Here is a 24,578-nt window from a genome sequence, read left to right as displayed (position 1 = left end):
GCAGGACAGCAGAGGGGACAGGGAGAGGGTATACTCAGACGGGGGCCCAGTAGCGTCTAGACTACCTGAGGACTTTGAATCCAACTTTCTAGGAAGCGTGACCCGCCTCCTTAACTCAGTGGATCAACTAAGTCCCCAGACCTCCAGGAAGCTAAATATATGGGGTCGAGATTACAAACCAAGAGCCACGCCAACTCGCCAATTCTGCGGGTCTCTCTGGGACTCTTCCACCAAGGGCCCTCTCCTTACAGGAGAGGAGGGCGGACCCCGGAGACTGGATCTGTCCCTGCCCGGACTCTTTCCTAGGTTCCTCCGACAGCCATGACCCCTAATACGCTGAGTTGACGTCCGACTTTCTCCGGCTCAGTTTCGCGGATGACTTTGGAAGGCTCCTAGCCCGACCTCCCAGCCCCACCTCTCCGCCCTGATCTCGCCCTAGCCCCGCCCCCTCCTTTGGTCCGGTCGGGTCCAGTCCGGGATCCACTCGTCTCCCTCCTCCACAGCCCCACCCAGGTTCTTCTCCTTTCGCACTGGGTCCCCAGGGTGCGGCCCTCCCGGGCTCCTCTGCTCCTGTGACCCTCTGCCGCCCAGTCGGGCCGACTCTGCCCTGACTCCGCCCTTCCCGGGGGTCCTCCTCCGTGGCTCCACCCTCCGGGCCCCGCCTCCTACTAGTGACTCTGTGGTGCCCCCTAGGCCTCGCGTGCGCTCCGCGGTTGCCCTTTGCCCGCGGGCCGGCTCACCTCGCGCGGTTGTCGTGGAGAGGGACGCGGAGGCGACGCCACCGCAGGCGGGTCCAGCTGGTGCAGGCGGAAGTAGAGACCCTTGATTCAGCCACCTCCAGGGCAAGCCCCACAGAGTCTGGTCCTGCCTCCTCGCCCCCGTGAAGGTCCCCAGAGTCGCTGCGGACGGCAGAGGCATGTCGGGGGAGGCAAGCGCACCACCCGCGACCTCACCCAGGGCCCCGCGTCCCGGGATCCAGAAATCATCGGGTGCAGTGACCAAGAAGGGGGATCGCGGGGCCAAGGAGAAGCCGGCGACCGTCCTGCCGCCGGTGGGCGAGGAGGAGCCCAAAAACCCTGGTACGTTGGTGATGGCGTTAGGGGGTTAGGCCTCTAGGCTTCGGCTCCACGCACTCCCACCAGCCACTCGTCCCTCGGATTAGCCAGACTGGATGGGGCGTCGTCGTTGAGTCAGGCACTAGCGGGCGAGGTAGTAATAATATACTACCAAATACTAGCAAATAATAATAGAATTTCTAATGCTAAGGAGTTCTGTGTGGAAAAGGACTCCACCAGCAGAAGTTCGGTATGTGAATGTAAATAGCTGCTGGCACGTGGTAAGAGTGTTGTAAGTGGTCACACTATTGGGTGTTCACCTATTATTAGGCTTGTTTCTTCTCTGTACTGTGGAGTCCTGCCCTGACTATTGTGAGGAGGCACAATGGAGGTGATGGTGAGAGTATTTTTATAAACTGCAAATTCACTTGTTCATTCAACAAACATACATTCCACACCCATTTCAAGCGCCCTGCTCCATCCTGGGATATGAATCACAGTTTCAGTCCCAGCACAGTTCCTGCAACCCAGCTTGGCAGATGTTTGTATTGAACTTGATCTTAAAGAACCCACACTGGTTTGGGATGCTGACAAATACAATAAGATGTGCCAATTTGTATGAGAGAAGAGGGTCCAGGGAGTGATGGGAAGATGCATGGGCACTGCCAAGAGTGACTTTGAGTTTTATAGACATTTATTCCAACAATTACTTCTTTGATGTCTGCTCTGTAGCCAGGTCCGATAGAGACAGAATGAGATGGACACAGTCCAGCTGGAATGGAATTTACATTCTCTAGGAAACGAACATCATTGGAAAAGTATGCATATGAGTGTGGCTTTTTATGTTGCAACTGATAGAACCCCAACCCAAACTAATTATCCACAAAGGGGAATTGATTGGAAGCCTTCTTGATTCAAACCACCAGCTTTGCATTGAAGACAGACAGGAACTTGCAATCTCTGGACTCACAGAAAAACAACTTGGAGAAAACACTCTGATATCAGACCTTGGTCAGGTGCCATCTCTTTGTCAGTGCTGGTGGCTGTGGGAGGGGAGCTATAGGAGCTGGAGAAAGAGCATTTTCTAGAAGAAAAACAAGACAGTTTAGAATCTTCTATAGATATGAACCCAGCTACATCACACCCACACACACACCCACACTCACACACTCCCCCACACACACCCCACTCTGGCTGCTGTGTGGGAAATGGAGTAGCAGAGGGAGAGAATGGGGGCAGGGAGATGAGTTATGAGGCATTTTATTATTAAAAAAATTTTTTTTAATTAATTTATTTTAATTGGAGGCTAATTACTTTACAATATTGTATCGGTTTTGCCATACATCAACATGAATCCGCCACGGGTGTACATATGTTCCCCATCCTGAACCCCCCTCCCACCTCCCTCCCCGAACCATCCCTCTGGGTCATCCCAGTGCACCTGCCCCAAGCATCCTGTATCATGCATCGAACATGGACTGGCGATTCGTTTCTTGTATGATATTACACATGTTTCAATGCCATTCTCCCAAATCATCCCACCCTCTCCCTCTACGAGGCATTTTAATAGCCCTGGTGATGGACAGTTGTAGCTGGAGGAAGGTAATGGGGAGCTGGGTTAGGCTTCTTGGAAAAATACTTCCATGGTAGAAAAAGAGTTGGTGAAGTAGTGGATGGTGGGGGGGAGGGGAAGTGAGGGAGGTAGCAAGAATGATTCCATGTTTCTGTACTGGACGTGGGATGGGTTAAAGGGCCATCCATGGAGACAGGCATGCACGAAGGAAGAGCCTGTGAGAGATTTCCAAGGGTTGGTATTGGCTGAGCAGCTGGATGGAAGGGTCTGGTGCAGTGAGATGATGTCAGGTCTGGAGATGTGAATTGGGAGCCACTGTTTGGGTGCATTTAAACCCTGGGAATAAAACAGATTCCCCTGGGGAGGGAGGGAGTGGAGCCAGAGACAGGAACGGGCTCAGAACCCAGCCTCAGGGATCTTAGAGGAGGAGGAGCTGACAGAGGAGCCAGAGAGGTCAGACAGAAAGGGAGTGATAATAGGACAGGGCCACATGGTCACAGAAGCTTTAGCAGGGGCGCTGGGGCAGGGTTCACACAGGGCAGAGTGAAGGCAGATGCAGCAAGGTTTACAGATTTAGAGAAAACCCCATCTGGCGGCTTCCTTTCAAGAAGCTATGAGGTGAGGTGAGCTCACAGTGAGCGTGAGGAGGGAGTGTGAGAGGGGAGGAAAGTAGGAGCAAGGCCCTTTCAGGGCTGTGCTGCCCACTGAGTGGGTGCTAGCTGAAGCCCAGATGTGGAATATTTCCATCATTGGGGGCGTGCTGTTCTAGAACAGGGTTCTCGGGTGCCCTCCTTGGCCCATCTTTGGCGCCATCTGTGAACTTGTTAGGGCTTCCCAGGTGGCTCAGTGGGTAAAAAATCCACCTGCCAATGCAGGAGACACAGAAGATGTGGGTTCAACCCCTGGCTCAGGAAGATCCCCTGAAGGAGGGCATGACAACCCACTCCAGTACTCTTGCCTGGAGAATCCGCATGGACAGGGGAGCCTGGCGGGCTACAGTCCATGGGGTCACAAAGAGTTGGACACGCACAGTGAGCTTGTTGGAAATACAAATTCATGGACTCTGCTTAGACTATGGGATCAGAATCCAGGAGGGATGGGGCTCAGGAAATTCTTAACAGGCTTTCCTGATGATTCTTACAGACAGCTGTTAAAGTTTGAGAATCTCTGTTTAGAGAAGATGGTGTGAGTGAAGAAAGGAAGGATGGAGGGGTTCTCCCAGTAGACAGAAGAGCTTGGGAAAGCAGGCCCCGGGCAGGAACCAGCTGTACAAGGGGCTCCCCCTCACCTCTCAGTGCCTCTTCTTGTTTGCCCTCGCCCTGCTGAGCACACAATCTCCCAGTGGCCCACACCCTGCGGGCATCATCCCTGCTGTCAGCTGCAGGACTTCTCTTCTCTGGGCACAGCCCCTGCAGCCTGTGGCCTGGGTGATGCTGCTGCGGGGTCTCCAGGCTGCCCGGCACTTGAAAGAGCGGGCCGGCATCAAGCCCACCCTCTGCCTCCAGAGTCTCCCCTTTGCTGGGACACCCCTTCCCATCTCAAGGAACCACTTCTTGCTGGGAGGCCCATGTAGGAGCAGGAAGAGCAGGCATCTTTGGGTACTCAGACACCTCAGGCCTGCAGACCCCTCAGGATGGGAAGTGCTGGGCATCTGCCTGAATTACTACAACTCCTGAATGAGTTAAGATTTCCAAAGCACTTAGAACAGTGTGGGACAGGAGTACGGACTCTATCCATATTTCTTAAATAAATAAAGCTTACCGCCCTGCTTGGCCTCAGTCTACGTGTCAGGTTGGGGGAGTAGGGGTGGGGGAGTGCGGTGGGGAGTTGGAGAGTTCCTTGTGGGTTCCTTCCTTTTCTCACATCAGGCCTGGGCCTTCTTTCTTCGTGTGACCCTGGGCAGTCCCCGCAAGGAAGGAACAGGGGAGGTGGCTGGGCTCGGGAGGCAGAGGTCCCCTCCCCCCAACCCCAGGGAGCGGAGAGCCGGAGTGGAAGCGGCCTTGACCCACGGGGTGGGTGGAGGAGCCGAGGCGCCCGCCTTGTTGACATTCCAAGCCCGTTAGTCCCTTCTTCCAGGTCTTGATTTCCCACTGTTTCTTGTCAAGTGTTTTCAGTATCGGTCTCTACAACGCATCTTACATGTTAAAAATGGCCGTAAGGATGTCTGCCTCTACAGAGGGGCTCCGGGCCGCCCCGAGGCCAGAAGCCCCGCGCAGGCGAGCGTGGGAACGCGGCGCTGGGCCCGGATCCCATGCCGGAGGGGACGCGGGGCTGGGTGCGGCGTCCTCTGGTCTCTGCTGCCCTCTGGTGGCGGCCTTGTGCTCCAGCCGGCGAGCTCCGCGTGGCCCGGCCCTTCCCCGCCCACTCTCGTCCCCGCCCCTGCAGAGGAGTACCAGTGCGCTGGCATCCTCGAGGTGGATTTCGCTGAGCTCTGCACGCGGTGCGGCTACACGGACTTCCCTAAAGTGGTCACCCGACCCCGCCCGCAGCCGACCTTCGCTCCCTCGGCCTCTACGTCGGAAAAGCCCACAGTAGGTGAGTGACAGCGGAGCCGCCAGGGTGTCTGCCAGGGCCACTGCGTCCATCCTCAGCCTCCCATCTCACGGCGGGCGGAACGGCGGGTACGCAGGGCATTGTGCGTGTGAATAAGGGGGGTGGATTTCAATGGGATGGGTGGGGAGGCGGGTGTGGGGGGTTTGTTGCGGGGGCTCTCCTGTCTCTCCGTGGGGGCTATCCCGGCCTCTCTGGCACCCGTAGGTAGGCCGGATCGTGGGGCCCGGGGCGGTGACTCTGCCCTCTCCCTCCTTCCCCGGCTTCTCGCACCCCTCCCTGCCTTCCAGATGATCAGCGATTGTCGGGGTCCTGCAGCCTCAACAGCCTGGAGAGCAAATACGTGTTCTTCCGGCCCACCATCCAGGTGGAGCTGGAGCCCGAGGACAAGTCGGTGAAGGAAATCTACATTCGCGGTGAGGCCTCCTCCGCGCACTGCCCCTCCCACCCCCCATCCCCCACCCCACGCACCCCTCCGGCCCGAGGTGCCTTCCTTCTCTCCCTTCCGCAGGTTGGAAGGTTGAGGAGCGGATCCTGGGTATCTTCTCTAAGTGTCTGCCCTCCCTCAGCCAGCTGCAGGCCATCAAGTGAGGGGACATGGGGGTAGGGGACCGAGGCTGCGGGAGGGGCAGGATGCCAGTGGGGACAGCAGGCTCCTAGCGGCCTGGGGGAAAGAACGGAAGGGGCATGGAAGACCCTGGGGAGTTGAGGGAAGAGGGGAATGAGGAAGGGTGTGGCTGGGGAGGGCAAATGGGAAGGAGGTGATGCTCCAGCTGCGATTCTGTGCTTCCCACCGTTTCCAGCTTGTGGAAAGTGGGGCTGACTGATAAGACCCTGACTACCTTCATCGCCCTCCTGCCTCTCTGCTCATCCACGCTCAGGTCAGCAGAGGGGAACAGGCAAGCGGGGAGGAGACCTGGGTAGACGGGCTGGCTGGGTGGTCCGAAGGGAGCAGTTTGGGAACAAAGGGGACAAGTTCCAGCTCCTGTGGCCTGGGCTGGCATCCCTGTGGAAAGAGGGTGCTGCTAGTGTCTGTGGGGCTTCTGAAGTTCCCATCTGACAAGCAGTAGGGTCCCCTTTTCTGTCTACACCAGCACCTAAAAAGCCTACCTTTGGGGCCTTATTTCATCTCCTGTTCATCAGTCCTGCCACCATCCAGTCTCTCCCTGGTTCCTCACTGCCTGGGCTCTGACGCTGAACCAGGGGCTGGTTCTTCTCCTACAGGAACTAGCAGTCCTGGGAGGGAGGAAAAAGGTCATAGCAATGAATACTGCAGGGCAGTGTGGGGACTGTAGTGGTGGATGTTTTATGGGAGACATGGAAGGCTGCCTGGAGGAGGCGGTACTAAGCTGAACCTTGAAGGAGGAATAGGAAGAGGCCAGGCAGGGAACCGGAAGGGGCATTCCTGTATAGGAGGGAGTCAGAGCAAAGTGTGAAGTAATGACTACAGGCATGGTTGTTGTAGAAAGAACACAGCTGATTTGGCTGCTCTTTATTGAGGCTCCCCTCACACCCTTGGGAGAAGGCAGTGGCAATCCACTCCGGTACTCTTGCCTGGAAAATCCCATGGACAGAGGAGCCTGGTAGGCTGCAGTCCATGGGGTCTCTAAGAGTCGGACACGACTGAACAACTTCACTTTCACTTTTCACTTTCATGCATTGGAGAAGGAAATGGCAACCCACTCCAGTGTTCTTGCCTGGAGAATCCCAGGGACGGGGGAGCCTGGTGGGCTGCCGTCTATGGGGTCGCACAGAGTCGGATACGACTGAAGTGGACTTAGCAGCAGCAGCAGCACCCTTGACTTCTGCTTTACAGACCCTCTCACCATCACTGGCTGGCCTCCCCACTTGTCTTCCTTAGATGGAAGGGATGCTTCTTGAGGGCAGGGCTTTTGTCTCCTTCAGCTGGAGCTCTTTGTTCATTCTATCAGGGTAATTAGAAACAATTTAGCCAGCAGAAGAGAAAAAAACCCCACAAATATTGAATTCATCTTAATATGTAAAAATAAGTCAGATCAACATAATAAAATAATAAAAAATAAATGCAGTCAGGTTTAGATGCTAGATGAGCTAGGCTGAAATGTTGGGAAGATATCATGAATTTTTTTTTCCATGGGAGAAATTTTTTAACAGAGACGTTTATAGCCATTAGTTCCATGTTTGTTGTGACTTGGAAAAAGACCTCCAACCTGTCAATACTGTTGGAGAAGCCACTGCCCTGTGGAGGGGTCATGTACTGGGTAACTGTTGCTGTGTAACAAGTTACCGCAAATTATAGTGGCTTAAAACAACAAACGTTTATTACCTCACAGTTTCTGTGAGTTAAATCCAGGTGCGGGTTAGCTGGCGGCTTTGGCTCAGGGTCTCGGTGGGGTTGCAGTATTGCTGTTGGCTGGGGTTGCCGTCATTTTGGGGGGTGCGGGGTGGTGGTGGTGGAGCATCGGCAGCCAAGCTCACTTACATGGCAGCTGATTGGCTGCAGTGCCTCCACTTGTGAGCCTTTCCTTAGGTCATCTGGGTGCTCTCACCACCCGGCAGCTAGTACCAGAGAGCGCCCCAGTTGGAAACCACAGCCTTTTTGTACCCTAAACTTGAAAGTGACCTCTCATTGCTTTGCCCTTTGCTTATTCATTAGAAGTGAGTCACTAGGTCAGCCACACTCAAGGGGAGAGGATTACACTGGGGCATGGATACCAAGAAGTGGGGATCACTGGGTTCATCTGAGAGGCTCCCATCACTAACTCTGGAGAGCAACCCCTTCATATGGCACACTTCTGGATTTCTAGTCTGGAGAAGGGTCACAGATGATTTCCTGTGTCAGGGAGTTGGGGGTGGGCATGTTCCCAAGCTGCTCGCCAGAGCCCCACCCTCCCTCTTTGCCCCCTCCCCTCACCTGGCCTCAGTGGTGCCTCTTGGGTCTCACATCTCCCCCACCCTCAGGAAGGTGTCTCTGGAGGGGAACCCACTGCCGGAGCAGTCCTACCACAAGCTCATGGCAGCAGACAGCACGTGAGACTCCTTCCCCTCACCCCCTTTCTCTGGGCTCGTCCCCCATTCCGTCATCCTTAGTTCCCACCCTGCCTTGTCCCTCTAGCACCTCCCCAAGGACCCTCAGTTCCTCCACCCTCAGACCCGAATGGCCCTCCTCATGCCCCCAAGTTTTCCGAGGTTACCGAACCGCCCAGGATCCCAGGTTTCCCGTGACCCGCGTTCTCCCTCCCGTTGCCCAGGATCGCGCATTTGTCTCTGCGGAACAACAACATCGACGACCACGGGGCGCAGCTCCTGGGTCAGGCTCTGTCTACGCTGCACAGCTGCAACCGGACCCTGGTCTCGCTCAACCTGGGCTTCAACCACATCGGGGACGAGGGCGCGGGCTACATCGCGGATGTGCGTGCGCAGCGGGCAGGGTCCCACGCGAGCTGCGGCGCCCGGCGCCAGCCGGCTGGCTCACTGTCCCTCCCCGCCCCCGCAGGGCCTCCGGCTCAATCGCTCCCTGCTCTGGCTGTCCCTGGCCCACAACCGCATCCAGGACAAGGGCGCCCTGAAGCTGGCTGAGGTGGGTGTGCGGGATGGGCGGGGCCGGGGAGAGACCCCCCGCTCCCAGTCCCCTCTCCCCCCGGACGGCTGATGGCGAGGTGCCGCCCCGCCCCAGGTCCTGCGCCCCTTCGAGCTGACACATATCGAGGTGGTGGAGCGCCGGCGCCTCCTGCTGGAGAAAGGTTCGCAGGAGCGCTCGCGATCGGTGAGGAGCCGCCCGAGCTGGAGAGCTGAACCGCTTCCCAGGTCGGCCGCTTTCAGACGGCTAGACGTGTCCTAACCCGTCTTCTCTCCCTGTGTTGTGACCGTTTTTTCTCTCCGACCTCAGCACACATCTAACAAAAGTTTGGTCTCTAACCGCAGAGCCACTCCGCTGACGGCAGAGTGTGTTGGTTAAGAGAAAGGACTAGATTTATAGACAGCAGGGACTTGGAATCTGGCTCATCCACAAAACAGCTTGGGACCTTGGGCGTGTGACTGAACCTCTCGGGCCTGTTTCCTCATCTGTAAAATGGGGATAACTATGTCTACCTCATAGGATTGTTGAGAGGATTAAATGAGTTAATTCAGCTAATGCACTTGGAAAAGTGCCTGGCACTTAGTTTAAAACATGTTAGCTACAGTTGTTTCCCCTCAGTATGAGTCCGAATGCCCATCCTACCTTCCCCACCCTCCCACCCCCACCCCCAAACTCATCCTGGATCCCTCTGCTATTTGTTCCCAAAATGCCCCGTAAGAGTCCCAAACAAATTATGTTAGCATTTAGGCAGGGAGATTGGGATGGGGGTGCTGCCAGCCTGACTGCCACCCAGGCACAAGGGAAGGGGCACCAGCTTCTTCCTCTTCCATTCCCTCCCATTTGTGAGCACAGCCTTCCACCTCTCGGCACGGGGACTCCAAAACAGAGCGTGACAAGAATCAGCTGATGGGGGTCAGCAGTTTTGCATTGGTGGAGAAGGACAAGACGCAGACAGTGAAGACACCCAAGGGTCTGGGCAAGAAAAAGGAGAAGTCGGGGGTAGGTGTGCTGGGGGCAGCAGAGCCTTGGGCGCTGGAGGAATAGGGGAGGAAGCTTCCTTGATAAACTAGATGGGTGGAGGCTGGAAGGCCTTTGAAGTCCATCTCAGCCCCAGGGTCCTAGTGCCGACCTCTTCCCACATCTGCTTCCCATCCCCCAGGGAGGCAGGACTCTCATCTCTCTTCTTACTTCCTCCACAGGAAGTGGTGAAGAAAGAGGAGAAGTCAGGGCCTGGGCAGTCACCTACACAAGGAACCCCTAAGAAAGAAGACTCCGCAAAGGCAGGCAAGGGGAGTAAGTGCTGGCACCCGCTGGCAGGGCGTGGACGGAGCAGCCCTAGGCAGGATGAGGAGCCTGCCCTGAGCTAGTCTTCTTGGGAATGCTGTTGGAAACCCCAACCAGCCCACTCACTGCAGTCCACACCATTTCCCTGGGCTGGACCCCTGTGGCTCTGCTCTCAGAGGAGGAATCCCCCGCCCTGCCTGGCTGGAGCCCCTCTCTGGCTCTATTTCTGCTGCTCCCAAACCCACAGTGTGAGGAGACCCCTTCCTTACCCCAGCCTTTCTCTGGGGAAGCTGGGTGGTGTCAGAGGTCTGCCCTGTGCATTCTGGCTCCTCTTCCTACTCCAGAGGTAACCATCCCTGAGCAGAAACTAAGCAAGGGAAAGGGGGCCAAGACTGGGAGCAAAGAGAAGCGCAGCATCCTCATGGAGTCTGAGGTAGGCTGGGAGAAGTGGGGTGGGGAGCATGTCCCTGGGGTCCAGGCCCCCAGCCCCTCCTGGGATGGAGTCTCCAGTCCTGTCCTGTGGCAGCAGCCACTTCACCTGGCGTTGTGCCCTCGGTCCGGCCTGCTTCCTATCCCAGCCTGGGCTTGCAGGGGTAACAGAGCTCAGTGCCCCCAGCCTTCTATTAGGAGCCCCATTTTTGATCCTTGCCTCCACTCAGTCTGCTCCCCAAATGCCATCTGTTCATCTCCAGCGCACTCACAGTTGCTCGCACAGTTGCAGAGGGGACAGAGCCCTTTGGCCCTGCCAGCAGCTCTCCGGGGGGCAGGGTGTTTTCCTGGTCGTGGCACTGCCCTCACGCTGTGCACAGCAACTTGAGACCCTCTCCCCTTTGCCCTTGCAGCCTCCCTTTTCTCTTTCAACATGGACCAACTGGTCCCTTGTTTTGAAAATCTTCCTGGACTGCTGACTCCGTAGCGCCCGCCCCCAGAGTGGAGTCAGCTGCCTGAGGGCTACGTGCACCTACGCAGTCATACGTCGGGCTATTGTGCTTTGCTTCACTGCGACTCAGATTATTGAAGGCTTGTGGCAACCCTGCATTAAGCAAGTCTTTTGGTGCCTTTTTTTCCCCCCAACAGCCCTTGCTCACTTTGTGTCTCTGGGCTACCTTTTGATACTACTTCTCGCAGTATTTCAGGTTTTTTCATTACTATTACAGTTGTTAAGGTCATCAGTGATCTTTGGTATTACTACCCTGATTCTCTGAAGGCTCAGACGATGGTTAGCATTTTTTTTTTTAGCAAGAGTATTTTAAAATCAAGGTATATACCTTGCTTTTTTTGGACATAATGCACATTTAGACTGTAATATAAACATAACTTTTATATGCACTGGGAAGCCACTTTATTGGAACCGAACCCACATCTCTGAGGTATGCCTGTGTTCCAAGACCTCCCCACCCTAGGCAGGGACTGGCCCCTCCCCTTTTAGGAGTCTTCTCTAGGATCCAAGAGAAGATCTTACAAAAGGGGAAAGTCAGGTGGAGAAAGCGGGCAAGGGTGGCCTCTCTGTGCCGGTTTTCAGCCCCTGCCTCAGCCTTGATCCAGGCTGCTGTTTCTCCCCTGGATGACTGCATTTTTCTCTCATCCTGCCTTCAGTGTCATCTCCCTGCAGCCCCTTGTTCTCATTGATCTCCCTGTTAGAAAATAGTGAACTTGAATGCCAACACTACTTCACACCTCTCACCTGTTGGCACTTTCCCCTCTTCATCTGATAAGGACCACACACTACCAAGATGCCAGCTCCCAGGCCATCTCCTGCAGGATAGACTGCTTCCAAGCCTGGCTAGCTGTCCCTCCCCTGTGCCCCCCTGCCCCGCCCCCAGTTCTGCTTCCCTCTGTCAGCTCCAACTGACTGCATTAGTCTCAACTCTCTGGCTTCCCCGCACAGAGCTGCTTCTTGAGGGTATGGGCTTAATTTATCTTTGTATCTCCAGCACTCGGGACAAAGCCTGGACTATAACCGGCCCTCAAAACATGTATGTTGAATGAATGAATGAATGGCCTGTTGACCAGCTCCCCTCTCCTCTGCTGCAATTAGTATTCTGCCTTAGCAGCTGGTTGGGGAAGCTACTGAGATGGTCAACCCTCTCCTGGAACCTGTGGAGCACCGCGATGGCAAAGTTTTCATGCCTGGGAACAAGGTCCTCTTGCACCTCAATCTTATCCGTACGTTTGCCAGTGCCCCGGGCTTTCCTCAGGCGGCCACAAGGTCGCCCCCATGGCGCTCCATGGGGCAGAACCTGGCTCTCCAGTGGCTGGGTGTCACCTGAAGGCCCTCTTGCATGGGGCTTTGGGGCAGGGGCGGGTCTGGGCTCTGGGTCAGGCAATTAGAGAGCAGAGAGGAACAAGATGAAAGACGGAGGGAAGTGAGACCAAAAGGAGAGTTGGGGTGAAGGGCCAGGTCAGGTGTTAGTCCGGGCGAGTGAGCTGGAGGAGCAAGGGGTTAGCAGGGTGTCGGCAAGGAGGTGGTTGGCGCCCCGAGGCCACCTCGTCTACTCCTTCTGCCAGGAAACCGCATCACAGAGGTAGGGCTGGAGGCCTTCCTCACAGTGGTGCAGTACCAGGCACAATTCGCCAAATCCAAGAGCGCGTCCAAGGGCCCCGTGGGGCTGCTGTGGCTGTCCCTGGCGGTGAGTCCCCATCAACCTCTCCTGCTGTTTCCAAGGCAGGCCCTGTAGTTTCCCTGGCCTCTTAACACCACACAGCCTTCACTCTTGCTGTGAGATTGGCAGTCAGGCTCCTTTTTGCCTTTTTTTCCGTGCCCCCCCAGCCCCCCCGCCCCACCCCCGCCAGCCCCTAACCCACCTTGTCCTAGGAAATGACTTTTCCTCAGATGATTCACCTTCATTGCTTTTGTTAGCTATCAGCGTGCCTTTTCTTCTTTCAGAAAAACTGCTTCTCCCCACAATGTCCTGCGTACACTATGATCCAGGAGCTGATGCTGCCAAGGGACCCCATCAGTAAATGCAAGCACAAAGAAGAGGAGCCCGTGGCTTCTTCCACCTAGCCCCCACCCCCTGCTTTTCCCGATTCTGGGCCATGGAAGTGCCTCCTTTCCACGTGTGGGCTGGACCTCCCTGGGGAAAGCTCAGATCATTAACAAAGTCTATTGCTGTACTTCTTTCCTTGAAAGCTCTGTCCCAGAACTACTCAGAATATTTAGACTTTATGCCTGTTGAAAGTGTGTTAATATGGCCAGAAATGGCCAAATCGCTTTATGGTTCTGCTGGGGGGTGATTTCAGCCCCTCTGGTTGTGGCCGGCCAGGGGCATTGCTCTCCTGCCTCCTCAGGACCTAGTTCTTGCTTGCCCAGCCTACAGTCACCCCCTCCTCCCCCACCAAAGGACATGTGATATGCCAGGGTTTGCAGTGTCTCTGGACTTAAGAGGCAGAAAGAAAAGTCTTGGGAGAGTAGCCAACAGGCACGGTGGAGGGGAAGAGTGGGTGGGGCAGAAGCATGGAGTGCGGGCCCCACCATTCCACCTTCTCACACCCCGTCCCCCTCTGGACTGGTTTGGAGGAGAGGTAAGGGCTCAGCCTGTGAAAACAGGCTGAGCTAGTGCGCCGCTTTGTTTGGAGAGGGTGCCGAATCCCTCATCATGTTTGTAGCAAAGGCAAAGCACTAAACGTGAACCTTGATGACACTGCCTACTGCCGTCAGCGACCTGAAACTGGAGCCACCCAGATGGTGCCGGGGGCAGGAGAGGTGGGGCCCTGAGTCTTCACCCTTCAGCGCTGCACCCACTGCGATGGCCTGGTTGTGCCTCCAGAGCCCAGGGCTGGCTTCTGGGGAGCTGACATTCACTCTTCCGGGAGCTGCCTGAGAAGCGTGCCTTCTTCACCTCAGAGCACAGCTAACCTGGTCACATCCTCTCAACCCCCACTCTGCTTTCCGTTGCCTCAACAGAGATCTGCTCTCTGTGCCTCTCTGTGAGGCTCTGTGGCCCCCACAATGCCCTCTCTGCCTCCAGCCACAGCACTGCTGCTTGGCCTCTTGGCAGCTGGCTGCTGAGCTGCTGCAGGGAGCAGGGTGCAGGAGCAGCTCTTTGAATCTGCAACGCTGAGGACATCGCAGGTGCTTGGCGACGACCCGTCACCCCAGCCTCTCTGGCTACCCCTGTCTGAGGCCTTCTAAAGCTTCAGTGGAGCCTTACAGCCCATGTCCTCATCCCTACACTTTATCAAGAATGGCTCGTGTATTCATTCTGATGCCCAACCAGACTGTGAGTTCCCAAGGTCAGCACTCAGCATTATGCTGGGTTTAGGAGGTAAACAGAGGGGAAAGAAGATCTGTCCCTTAGTCCAACAATGACAGCAAAGAGAGGAGGTCTGAATGGTTACAGTCCTGGGGACGTGGCCGTGTCTGACGAGCTGCTTCCGGAGGGTGTCAGAGCCTGCCAGAGGACTCCGAAAGCATCTGGCCAGGCCTTGAGATGACCCTCCCCTGTGTGTTGCCTTTAAAGTCCTAAAGCTCACTGAGGGCAGCCCATGAGGGCTCTTGACTCTGGGACCACTGCTCGTGTGTGTGTGTGTGTGTGTGTGTGTGTGTGTGTGTTTAAACTGAGATAAGTGTCTTTGCATGTCTCAGCCGTGGGGGCTGTATCACTTGGTTTGCCCAACTGAAGTTCAGCAAGTGCACCCTGGAGCTTCAGGAGAGAATATGGCAAGGCCTGGGTCTGGGGGCTGCGTTCCGTTCCTTCTGTCCAATGCTAACCAGTCTCAGAAGGAACAACTACAGTATCTTTGATCACAGTGGTTCCAAGAATCACACACATACCACCACAGTTGAAGAATATTTAACTTTTCTTAAAAAAAAAAAAAAAAAACAAAAAAAACTTAACCATGAAAGGAAGAAAATAAAAGAGTATACATTATTTTAACAGCAAAACAGTCATTTCCATATCTATATTTTATATATTATATATATATATTTATATATATATATGTATATATACACCTAGCACAGTGTGTATATTCTATTAGTCAGTGGGGGGTGGAGTGGGTGTGGTAATGGGGGCCAAGGCTGTGGTAGCCCCTGGGGATGGTCCTAGGTTAGTTGAGGGACTCCAGCATTCAACCCCCTACCCCCCGTCCTGGGGCCCAGTTTTCAGCTCTGTACCTGATACACTGGTTTTCTACGGGGAGAGGGTGGGGAAGGGTGGACACAGGTAGGGTAAGAAGTTCCCCTGAAGATGAGAAGTCTTGGGAGGGAGGGAGGGGCTCAGCACCGGGCCAGGAGGCTGGAAGCTGGGGGCCTCAGGGATGGCCCCACCTCTGGGTCCTGATCCTGGAGCTGGGCCGCTAACTAGGAGGCCCAAGTGAACCTCCTGTTCCCTTAGCAGCCCCTCTGTAACTGCCTCCAGCGCTCCAGGATCAGAAACAAAAAAGGGTGAAGTTATTTACAATCGCAGAGATACACATACAATACATACATATTTATAGGAAACCAAAGTGACAAAGAGAGGAGAGGTGGAGACACCCACCCAGCCTGGGGGTCCTGTGGAGAAGGGAGGGGAGGAAGAAAGTGCATTTACACCGGAGCTGCCTCCTTACACTCACACTGGCTTGTCTGAGGGCACCCACACATACAGGCGCGCACAAGTACGTGGGGATAAGGGGGGCCTTTCAGATGCAGTCTGCATGCTTAGAGACAGGAGGCCTTGAAGGGGTGGCCTGAAGGGAGGGGAAAAGACACTGACACTTGACTCCAATCTGAGCAGACCAAGCAACATGCGGATCTCCCCCGGGGTCTCGGCTGGAGCCTTCTCCTCAGCCGCCTCTTCCGCAGGGAGGAGGTCTGGGGTCTCCCCACCCTGCGCCTGCCTCAGGCCAGTCCCTAGCGGAGGAGTGGGGATGTGAGGACTCAGTGGTTCCGACAGCTACGGTCCTGGGGATGCGGCTGTGTCTGCCATGCCGTCTTCCAGCGGAGTGGGGCCTGTGGGGAGTGGGGATGGCGGTGAGGAGCCGGCCTGCGAGATGGCCCTCCCCCATGTTTCTCCTGGGCAGTCCTCAGGCCTGTGAGAGCAGCTCTTTAGTGCCATCCTCCAGTGACAGGCGTTCTCCTCCACCAGAAACCTCAGAGTTCCCTGTGGGGCCTGGAAAGAGCTGTCTGCTGAACCCCACTTCTGTTTTGTTGGCCTCCAAACCCATGGGTAGGTATGGGTCTGCCTGCCTGAGTGGGAGCACAGCCGTGGCCCCAGCCCACACAATCTGCTTCTGAAGCACTTATTAAGGATGGGTTTCGGATGTGAGACTAGGTTCCTCTTGGGTTATCTCCAGAACCCAAGGAGAAAAGAGGGTTCAGTTCTAAGGTTCCCACTTTTAGGGGAGCTTCCTCCTCCTGAAGCTGAGGAAATGAGTGAATGAATTGTACTTGAGGAGTAAAAAAAAAATGAGACCCCTTCTCAAAACTCCCCCATCTTCTCATAGCCGTGTGGTGATGTTTCCTCAGGAGCCGAAGGCCTTCTCCACACACCCACCCACCCCCAACCCCAGAGGACCTCACTCACCATCCTCAGGACAGGGCCCCAGTTCGCGGCTGTCCGTGGAGTCAGAGGCCGGGGGCTCCTTGGCTGGAGGGGAGAGGGAGCTTTCTATCCATCTAGCTGCCTCCGTGTGGAAACTGCCCACAGGTGTGGTGCCGCCAGATGACTGGCCCCCGAGGGACCTGAGCAGCTCTCTGTGGGCCAGCTCCATGTCCTGGAAGAGTAGCACAGGGATATCTGCTCTCCAGCCCCTCTGGGGAAGAGGCTGTGCTAGAGGGTGGCGGGGCGGGCTGAGGCCAGAGCCCAGGGCCAGGATCTAGGGCCCCTGCAAAGACAGCTCTTGTGGGTGAAGGGTCTCGGAGGGGTGGACTGCGCCTCTGGGGACCTGAGCCCTTACCTTGAGCCGGTTGAGCTTGAGGGTAAGCTGCTCGATGGTGCGGAAGATCATGCCCACATCCCTGAGGGCCAGACTTGGGGGAGAGCGGCTGGGGCGCTTTTGATCTCCATGGCCTCCCTGAAGTGGGGGCTGAGGCTCTGTCTGCCAGGCAGGGAGGCCGTCGGGCTGGGAAGGGCTCGTGTGTGCTCCTGACGGCTCAGTACTTGAGTCAGGGGGTCCTGCCGGCATGCTGACGTAAAAGCAGTTCCCTGTCCCCAGCAAGACAAAGAAATTAGGAGGCAAACAGAGGAAGTCTAAGCTGCCTTCTGCCCCCAGTGTCTCTCTCCCAGGCTGACCCATAGGCCCAGGGAAGCCACTGCAGATGAGCTCAGAGCAGGCTGGCCCCAAGCTGCCTACCAGTCTCCCCAAACCCTTTGCCTTGAGAACCTTCGAGATGGTGATGTTGCCCAGTGGGGCCCACACCAGGGGGAGACTAAGGAGCTAGTAGTGGAGGTTAAGGGAGAAGAGGCAGGGTGGTTGTGTTTCTTCTGGGAAACTGCAGTGGCCCCCATTCCCTGAAGGAAGGGTGAAGAGGGGGGTGAGCTGGCTTTAGATGCTTCTGAAAGAGGTGGGTGGGCGCCTCCTTCTTCTACCCCATCTCAGGCTCTGCTGAGCTTCAACACAGCCCCCTCCCCAATGGCCAATTACTTCATGATCTTTCAGATACCTCATCAGAGAGGGTTAGGGACAGCTAGAGAAGGATGCCGAGGGTCCCTGACAGGACAGTCAGCATAGGTAAACGTCCAGGAGCCTGGGAGGCCCCGCACGCCCTTTCCCACAGTGACCCTGACTGGTGTGGTGGTTGGTGTGGGGGGTGAGGTGGCTCAGAGGGTCAGGCTAAGGACACTGCGCTCACCTCCCCCACCTCCTGTGACTCAGCACAGCTGCTTCATCTGCGGCTCTGAAAGGGGCCTGTGCAGCTCTTGGAGAGGGGCTGGCACAGGTGTGGCCCGCCACCTTTAGGCCCACGGCCTACTCTCCCCGATTCCAGACAGTTGAAGAATGTGTATGGTGGTGCATGGACCCACGTGACTGCAGGCAGGGGTCTAACCCCGGAAGCCCAGCTCTGCCCTCAAGGGCTCCCATTCCAGCCCTGCCTGCCTCTGGCTCCAAGGAGAGGTTCGTTACCCGCAGCCTTTGCTCCGCCTTCCGCTTCGGGTGGCTCAGGCCCTGCCTGGCCACTCTCTGGTAGTGCAGGGACCACCTTGCTGCCTGCCACCTCCGCTGCACCAACACCACCACCAGGGAGAGCAGAGACCGAGAGAAGGAAAGGGAAGGGAGACGGAGCAGGAAGGAGAGGGAGAGAGAAGAGGCAGGTGTGGGGCGGGGCGGGGGGGGTGAAGAAAAAGAAAAAGGGAAGAACAAAGTAAACACAAGATCACACATGATTACACCCCGCAGAGCTACAGAGAACTGCTCCACCAATTCACCAATTCACCAGAGGAGAGAGAAGGAAGGTCAGGTCCCAGAAACCCAGGAGAGAGCGCAGACCTCGGGCAGGTGGAGAGAAAAATGCTCCTGGAAAAGGAGGCAGAGCTGGGCACTGGGGGAGGAAAGGAGACCCCTGGCACTGGTGTGGACACCCCCCGCCCCTCTTCCCCTCACTGCTGCACTCCTCAGACCAGGCTGCCCTCTCCTCAGCTGACTCTTCCCTCCGTCGTCTGGGCTCTGGCCAAACCTGCCCTGACCCCTGTCCCAGCCCGTCCTGGTTTTTCCTGTATTAAAACCGGGGCCGCCCAGCTCCCTGCTCATTCACCAGAGCCCCCCAGTCTCACACGGCTCCCCAGCCCGTCCTGCGGGCCGCCCAGCTCCCTGCTCACTCACCAGAGCCCCCCAGTCTCACACGGCTCCCCAGCCTGTCCTGCAGGCCGCCCAGCTCCCTGCTAATTCACCAGAGCCCCCCAGTCTCACACGGCTCCCCAGCCTGTCCTGCAGGCCGCCCAGCTCCCTGCTCACTCACCAGAGCCCCCAGTCTCACACGGCTCCCTAGCCTGTCCTGCAGGCCGCCCAGCTCCCTGCTCACTCACCAGAGCCCCCCAGTCTCACACGGCTCCCCAGCCTGTCCTGCAGGCCGCCCAGCTCCCTGCTAATTCACCAGAGCCCCCCAGTCTCACACGGCTCCCCAGCCCGTCCTGCAGGCCACCCAGCTCCCTGCTCACTCACCAGAGCCCCCAGTCTCACACGGCTCCCCAGCCCGTCCTGCAGGCTGCCCAGCTCCCTGCTCATTCACCAGAGCCCCCCAGTCTCACACGGCTCCCCAGCCCATCCTGCAGCCCTCCTGTTGGCTCTGCCTGCAGACCCACCCCGCGTCCGCCCCAGACATCAATGCTTCCTTGCTGCTCTTTGGAGCCACCAGCTGTAGCCCTCTGCCCATGTCTTTCTGGAGATGAAGACCCTGAGAAGGGCCCCACTTCTCCTTAGGACTGCGAGCAGTGAACAATGCTAGCAGAAACTTACTGGCAGCTGACTTGTGCCACAGTGATATCCTCATAACGCAGAATGAAGTCCAGAGGGGCTTTAGAATTTCTCCCAGGGTCACAGGGATATTAAGTAACAGAGCTCGGACCCTGTACCTCGGCTGTCTGACCCCTAAGCCTTTACATGATGTCAACAGGTCTCCTTCCCTAGGATCGGGACAAACCTCTGCACACACGGCTTCCAGACAGGGGCGGTGGGGAGGGGGGAAGCAGCCAGCTGGAAGACTCAGTGCTCCCCTAGCAAAGCTGGCCATGTGCCCCCCAGGGGACACCCCAACTTACTTTACCTTTTCTTACAACTTTGTAACTTCCTGTGCCCTCTGTGCTTGAAGCTTCTTCCTCCGGACTCTTGTCTAGCTCGGGAGATTCCCAGATCCCAGAATTCCTGGTCCTTGGGGGCAGTTGTTCCAGAGAACGCAAAGCCATGTCCTCCTGTCCAGGCTGGCTCCACTCTGGCCCCAAGAGTGGGGCAGTGTCCCCTTCAGTCCCCGCAGGAGCTCGCCCTGGGGAGCCTGGGTCCCAGGGGTGCGAAGTGATGCTGATGAAGGAGGGTGTAGGGGTCAGGTCGTCCTCGGGCTCCCCGGCAGCTCGGGGGTCCGTGGGGTGACCGGGCAGCAGGCTCCACAGGATCAGGTGCCGCAGGTTCTCCACTGGAGGGGAAACAGGGGGATGGCTTCCTGGACACAGGACCGCACACCTGGCCATGGCGGGAGCGGGTGCAGAGGAGGTGGGGGGCTGCTGCTCCCTTCTCCCCGCCCTGGTGGCACTGCCTCCGCAGTCACAGGGTGGAGCTGGGAGACTCTGGCCAACCAGCTGGGGGGTGGGCTGAAGGGCGGGGCAGGGGGACAGGAACAACAGCGGTCTCTCTGCATCCTTCTCTCCTTGAGCGCAACTCAGGGAGAGCCTCTGAGCAGGCCGAGTTGAGTATCTGCCTGTTGACACTGGCCAAGCCGCTGGGGCACTGGGGGCTGACAGCCAGGGCCAGGAGGCACTCACCGTCCTCCAGGGCTGCGTCGGCGAGTCCTTCTATGAAGAGAGGGCCTGGGAGGGGCAGGAGGAGGGGGTCCCTCGTCCTGCTTCCCCTGTGCTCACTGTCCAGCGAGGCAGAAGAGTGAGGCAGCGCTCCCAGTTCCTCTTCCTCCACGCTGCCCTCCTGCTCAGCATCTGCCAGCAGGGCCGAGGGCTTCCCTTGGACCCTCTGCTGGCACCCCATGCCTGTTTCAGATGGGAGGACAGTATAAAGCAGGGAAAGAGGGAGGGCATGTACGGGCTGATCCCAGGTCCAGCTTCGGGTTCAAGGGGCTGGGAACACTGGCTGATTCATTTCACAATGTTTACTGAGCCTCAATCATGGCCAGGCACCATCCCAGGCTCCTGGCACACATCAGTAGAAAAAAACAGAGATCCCTGCCCCGCGGAACTTAAATTCTAATTGACGAACATAGAGAAAAAGAAAATAAGTAAATTAACTACATGAATTAGCTAAGAAGTGCGATAGGAAAGAAAAAACCATACGTGGGGGTATGGAAGATCACGAATGCTGGTATTAAACCGAGTGGTCAAAGAAGGTAAATTGCTGCAAAGCTGACAATCTATCTGCACAAAGACTTGAAGTGGGGAGGGAGTTAGGAGGAGCATTCACGCGGAAGGAATCAGAAAACAGACCCAGCCAGGGAGCCTACTCAGGAGATTTCTCTCTCAACTTGAGGCGGTAAGTTACTTCACACTAAAAACTCAACCAGAGTTCTGTCTGGGGCCCTCGTGCCCCTGTCGACCTAGTGACTGTATCTTCAGCCCTCTGAGCTCCACTCCCCATCCCCACCCTCAGGATTCCCATACCAGCACACCTCTAAGAGCATCTCGTTCTCCACTAGGAGCCCCCAGACTCTACCCGACTGCCCCCTCTTCCTCCTCAGGGGGGAAGCTCTGTTCACTTGAGCCTGTTCTTTCCTCTTCAGACCTCCTTCCTCATTCTGCTTTTCTCTGTTCTTATGGCCCTTTATGGCTCTCTCCTATCACCCCCAGCCACCTCCTTATTTGTGCCTACAGAGAGTGAACTGGGTCGGGCCCCCACAGAGACAGCTCAGGGACTTACCTCCAGGGGCTGCCCCAGGCTCCGCTTCACCACGGAACACCTCGGAGTCATCCGGTCCTGCCCTGTGAGGAGAAACAGTCAAGGTGAGAGAGGCCCGCCTGCCTGGAATTCTGGCTCTCTGCCAGCTGGGAGATGGCCACGTCATGAAATTCCACTCTGGCCTCCTGAGTTCACATGGGCAATGCAGGAGCAGGGCCAAGAAGGCAGTGGCTTAGATTTCAGACCTGCTGTCTGGTTAGCAACCTGGAGAGGAGGGTGGGTGCTGGCCAAGCTTCTCTTGGTCCTGATTCTGCCCCCTCACCCCCACAACTCAGGCACAGTCTGAGCTGGGCAGTGGGGGTAAGGCCAAGCAGGGACAGAAGGTGGAGGTGCAGGCGTGCCTTACTCCACCTGCCTGCTAACACCCGGCAGCTGAGGTTGCCCAGCCCAGGGGACGAAGGGCTTAGAAGCAGCACACAAGTGGCTTGGAGGGGGGATGGTGAGCGGGCCTGGAGGGCTGCTCACCTGCTGCGTGGGGGGCTCTGGTCGGCTGGCTCCTGGGGGCCTGGGGGCGGGGGGTGGATGGGTGTTGGGGCAGCTCCGGGGAGCCTGGTGGCGTTCCTAACAGCCTCTTCTAAGAGCTCCATCCACCTGTTGCTCAGCAGGAAAAGAGAGGTCTGGTGGTGACAAGAGGGCAGAGGAGCACAGTGCCTCCCCCACCAACCCCGAGTCAGAGCTGCGAGGCCCTCTGCCAGAGCCTGCACTGAGGACCCTCTGCCCAGTGGGCGTCCCAGCACCCGTGCAGCTCTGATTGGCTGCCCCACCTGGGGCAGGTTTATATACCTCGCAGCTACCAACTGCTGAACACCAACCCTCTGTTAGGCTCTGCGCTCTGCATTCAGTATCTGTTCTCTCTCAACGTAACTCCCAAGAGGCAGCGCTATCCGCAGTCACAGATGGAAGCCCCGAGAAACTGTCTGACCCAAGCTAAGCTGTCTCTGGCCTCTGTGTCAGACAGGCTACTACTGAGGCTGGCTACTGTCGGAAATATGGGCAGGTGGATGCCGGGGGGTGGAGATGACAGTTATGGAGGCAAACACCTTTGAAGAACGCAGGCATTTAAAACACTTGATGGAGAAAGAGAAGAAGAACCCAGGGGAAGGGAGCGGAGCCAGAGAAAGGAGAGGAGCAGCGGATGGCTGGAAGACCGCTGGTAGCGCCTCTTTCCTTGGACAGGCCGCTCACGGGTTTAGGGATGGCGATCCCGAAAGCCTCTCTGTGTCTGTCTTATCTCCCTCTTCTGCGTCAAGGCCCCATCCTCTAACCACTCCGGGCCCAGTCCTGGTCTCACTGTCCAAGTCCTCACACACCGCCCTGGTCCCACGGGGATGGCAGTTACGCGGGACTGCCCCGCTTCCCAGCAATCCTCACGTGTTCTTGTCTGATGATGTCAAAGCCACCAGCTCGTAGATCTGGGGTGGGCCCAACTCAGAGGTACAGATGATGAAGAAGGCCCGTTTATCTGTGAAGAAGAGAGAAGCAGAAGGGTCTGTACTGGGGGTGGCAGAGGCATGACTGCAGCCTGGGTCAGGTGACAAAGTGTGGTCTTGACACCCTGACCCTCAACCAGGTGGAGAATGCAGCGCTAGTTGGACCTAGGTCATTGGGTTCCACTTACAGAAGGACAGAGGCCATTCTGGCTCCTCTAATGCCACCTTCATAGTCCTTGCCGCCCACTTTCCTCACAGTGAGGGCTGAGGGTTATAAAACCACATCACACCCATCCTCCCTTTCCACCTCCTCCAAGAGACAGGCATCGCATCACTCCCCACGCTACAGCTGAGGAGAGCGAGCCCAGAGCCCTTCCTGTACATGCCCCGCTTCTCACTAACGTGCCCCGAGCACAGGGCTGGGCTCTGGACTGTGGATGTGAACTCTGCCTGTCCCTCCTGCAGCAGGAAGGCGTGTCCTACTCGTCTCTGCCCAGTTCTGCTTCCTCATCCTCAGGCCACCCTCGGTGCTCACATCCCATCCTGCCTGCACCAGGCTGTCCACCTTTATCCCCATCCTACCTCATACTGAACCACATCTTCCTGCTTAGATGAGTCAGGGTAGAAGGAAAGTCACACAGGCAGGCCAGTAAGTTCATCACCCAGCGCTCACTGGACGTGAGTACCAGGGTGCATGGCCTGGGACCTGGGCCAGCTGGGGCTGTCTCCTCGTGGGTACCTGTGGCCACCGAGCGGACGAGCACGGCGTTGAGCTTGAGCACGGGGCTGAAGGTTTGCTTGCTGTCCGAGGAGCCCACGGCTGTCTTGCTGTGGCACTTGAGCAGCAGCTTCTCGTCCTGTTTCTGCAGCAGCACCAGGAGGTCCTCCAGCAGCAGCACGTGGAGGTCTGGAGGACGGTGGTGCTGGTGAGGGTTACCCGCTGCCTGCTCAGCCCTCACCAGCACCTGGGATACCAGAGGCTCCTGGATGGTCGTCCTCAGTCTGGGAAGCCCTGGAGTCTGGTGACCTGCTTGGTTTTTGGTCCTCACTCCCCATGCTGTGCTCCAGGTGCCCTGAGCTCTCAGCCCTGGTGGTGTTTGGAGCTGCCTCCCAGCTACCTTACCGCCCTTAAGAGCGCCAGGTACAGGGCTGATGATCCAGAGAGGAAGAGCCCGGGTGACGCCCTAGATTCCCTCTTGGCCCCAGGCCCCTGGCGCTTACCCAAGGTTTTATCCTTGCTGATCCTCCAGGTCAGAGGCCCCTCATGGATCATCTTTCTGGTTGTAAGATCCAAACTCTGTTAAAGAGACACCATTCATTCAACAAGCATCTGAAAACCTGGACTCTATGCCAAGGTGCTGGGCATCAGTGGTGTGAACAAGAGCTAGTCCCTTGCCCTCACATTCTTGTGGGGGATGCAAACAAGTAAAAAGGCAACTGCAAAGTCCGGCCACGTGCTGTGCTGGGGGATACACTGGTGGCCCCAGCGGGGGTCTCTCTACCCCCTACCACACGCTGTTGATCCTCCAAAGGGGGTCCTGCCCATGCCTTCAGCTTTATTTCCTCCCACATGGCCTTCACTGTTACCTTGAGTC

At 56.9% G+C, this 24,578-nt stretch overlaps 2 protein-coding genes across 27 annotated transcripts in view; one reads left to right on the top strand and one right to left on the bottom strand.

Moving 5' to 3' along the window:
- Positions 1 to 543: 543 nt before the first annotated feature.
- LRRC71 (leucine rich repeat containing 71) lies at positions 544 to 13,668 on the top strand. 15 transcript variants are annotated; one of them, XM_025287632.3, is made up of 16 exons: positions 555 to 1,079; positions 5,014 to 5,163; positions 5,469 to 5,594; positions 5,690 to 5,765; positions 5,982 to 6,059; positions 8,119 to 8,187; positions 8,409 to 8,568; positions 8,654 to 8,737; positions 8,834 to 8,923; positions 9,590 to 9,736; positions 9,937 to 10,030; positions 10,366 to 10,454; positions 11,956 to 11,997; positions 12,073 to 12,187; positions 12,530 to 12,651; positions 12,909 to 13,668. In XM_025287632.3, exons 1-16 carry the CDS (start codon positions 917 to 919, stop codon positions 13,026 to 13,028), a joined length of 1,725 nt encoding a protein of 574 aa, XP_025143417.2. In that variant the 5' UTR covers positions 555 to 916; the 3' UTR covers positions 13,029 to 13,668. The 15 variants fall into 15 exon arrangements, with proteins under 15 accessions (XP_044800143.1, XP_025143421.2, XP_044800144.1 ...); XM_025287633.3 differs by having other exon boundaries at positions 556 to 1,079; positions 12,076 to 12,187; XM_044944208.2 differs by lacking the exon at positions 12,530 to 12,651 and having other exon boundaries at positions 544 to 1,079; positions 12,073 to 12,162.
- A 1,133-nt stretch (positions 13,669 to 14,801) lies between these two features.
- Positions 14,802 to 24,578, bottom strand: part of ARHGEF11 (Rho guanine nucleotide exchange factor 11) — a 117,841-nt gene continuing 108,064 nt past the window's right edge. For 11 of the 12 annotated variants that reach the window (XM_044944193.2, XM_044944195.2, XM_044944198.2 and 8 more), the window contains 11 exons: positions 24,205 to 24,280; positions 23,723 to 23,890; positions 22,925 to 23,015; positions 22,019 to 22,144; positions 21,515 to 21,576; positions 20,416 to 20,634; positions 19,707 to 20,069; positions 18,071 to 18,166; positions 16,904 to 17,151; positions 16,531 to 16,720; positions 14,802 to 15,956 (listed from right to left, as the gene is read on the bottom strand). In XM_044944193.2, the coding sequence (XP_044800128.2) occupies positions 15,901 to 15,956; positions 16,531 to 16,720; positions 16,904 to 17,151; positions 18,071 to 18,166; positions 19,707 to 20,069; positions 20,416 to 20,634; positions 21,515 to 21,576; positions 22,019 to 22,144; positions 22,925 to 23,015; positions 23,723 to 23,890; positions 24,205 to 24,280 (1,695 nt within the window). In that variant the 3' untranslated portion in view covers positions 14,802 to 15,900. The remainder of the gene's footprint in view (positions 15,957 to 16,530; positions 16,721 to 16,903; positions 17,152 to 18,070; positions 18,167 to 19,706; positions 20,070 to 20,415; positions 20,635 to 21,514; positions 21,577 to 22,018; positions 22,145 to 22,924; positions 23,016 to 23,722; positions 23,891 to 24,204; positions 24,281 to 24,578) is intronic. The other variant, XM_044944200.2, reaches the window with a different exon arrangement.

This window comes from Bubalus bubalis, chromosome 6, assembly GCF_019923935.1.
Source record: "Bubalus bubalis isolate 160015118507 breed Murrah chromosome 6, NDDB_SH_1, whole genome shotgun sequence".
NCBI lineage: Eukaryota > Metazoa > Chordata > Mammalia > Artiodactyla > Bovidae > Bubalus > Bubalus bubalis.
This window is presented reverse-complemented; position numbering and strand designations above follow the sequence as displayed.

Excerpts from the sequence above, each read along its gene's own strand:
- LRRC71 (XM_025287632.3), top strand. The coding sequence starts at position 917 with ATGTCGGGGGAGGCAAGCGCACCACCCGCGACCTCACCCAGGGCCCCG. Across the intron at positions 10,455-11,955 it reads GCATCCTCATGGAGTCTGAG|CACTCGGGACAAAGCCTGGA; the intron begins GTAGGCTGGGAG and ends TTGTATCTCCAG. Across the intron at positions 12,188-12,529 it reads CTTGCACCTCAATCTTATCC|GAAACCGCATCACAGAGGTA; the intron begins GTACGTTTGCCA and ends TCCTTCTGCCAG.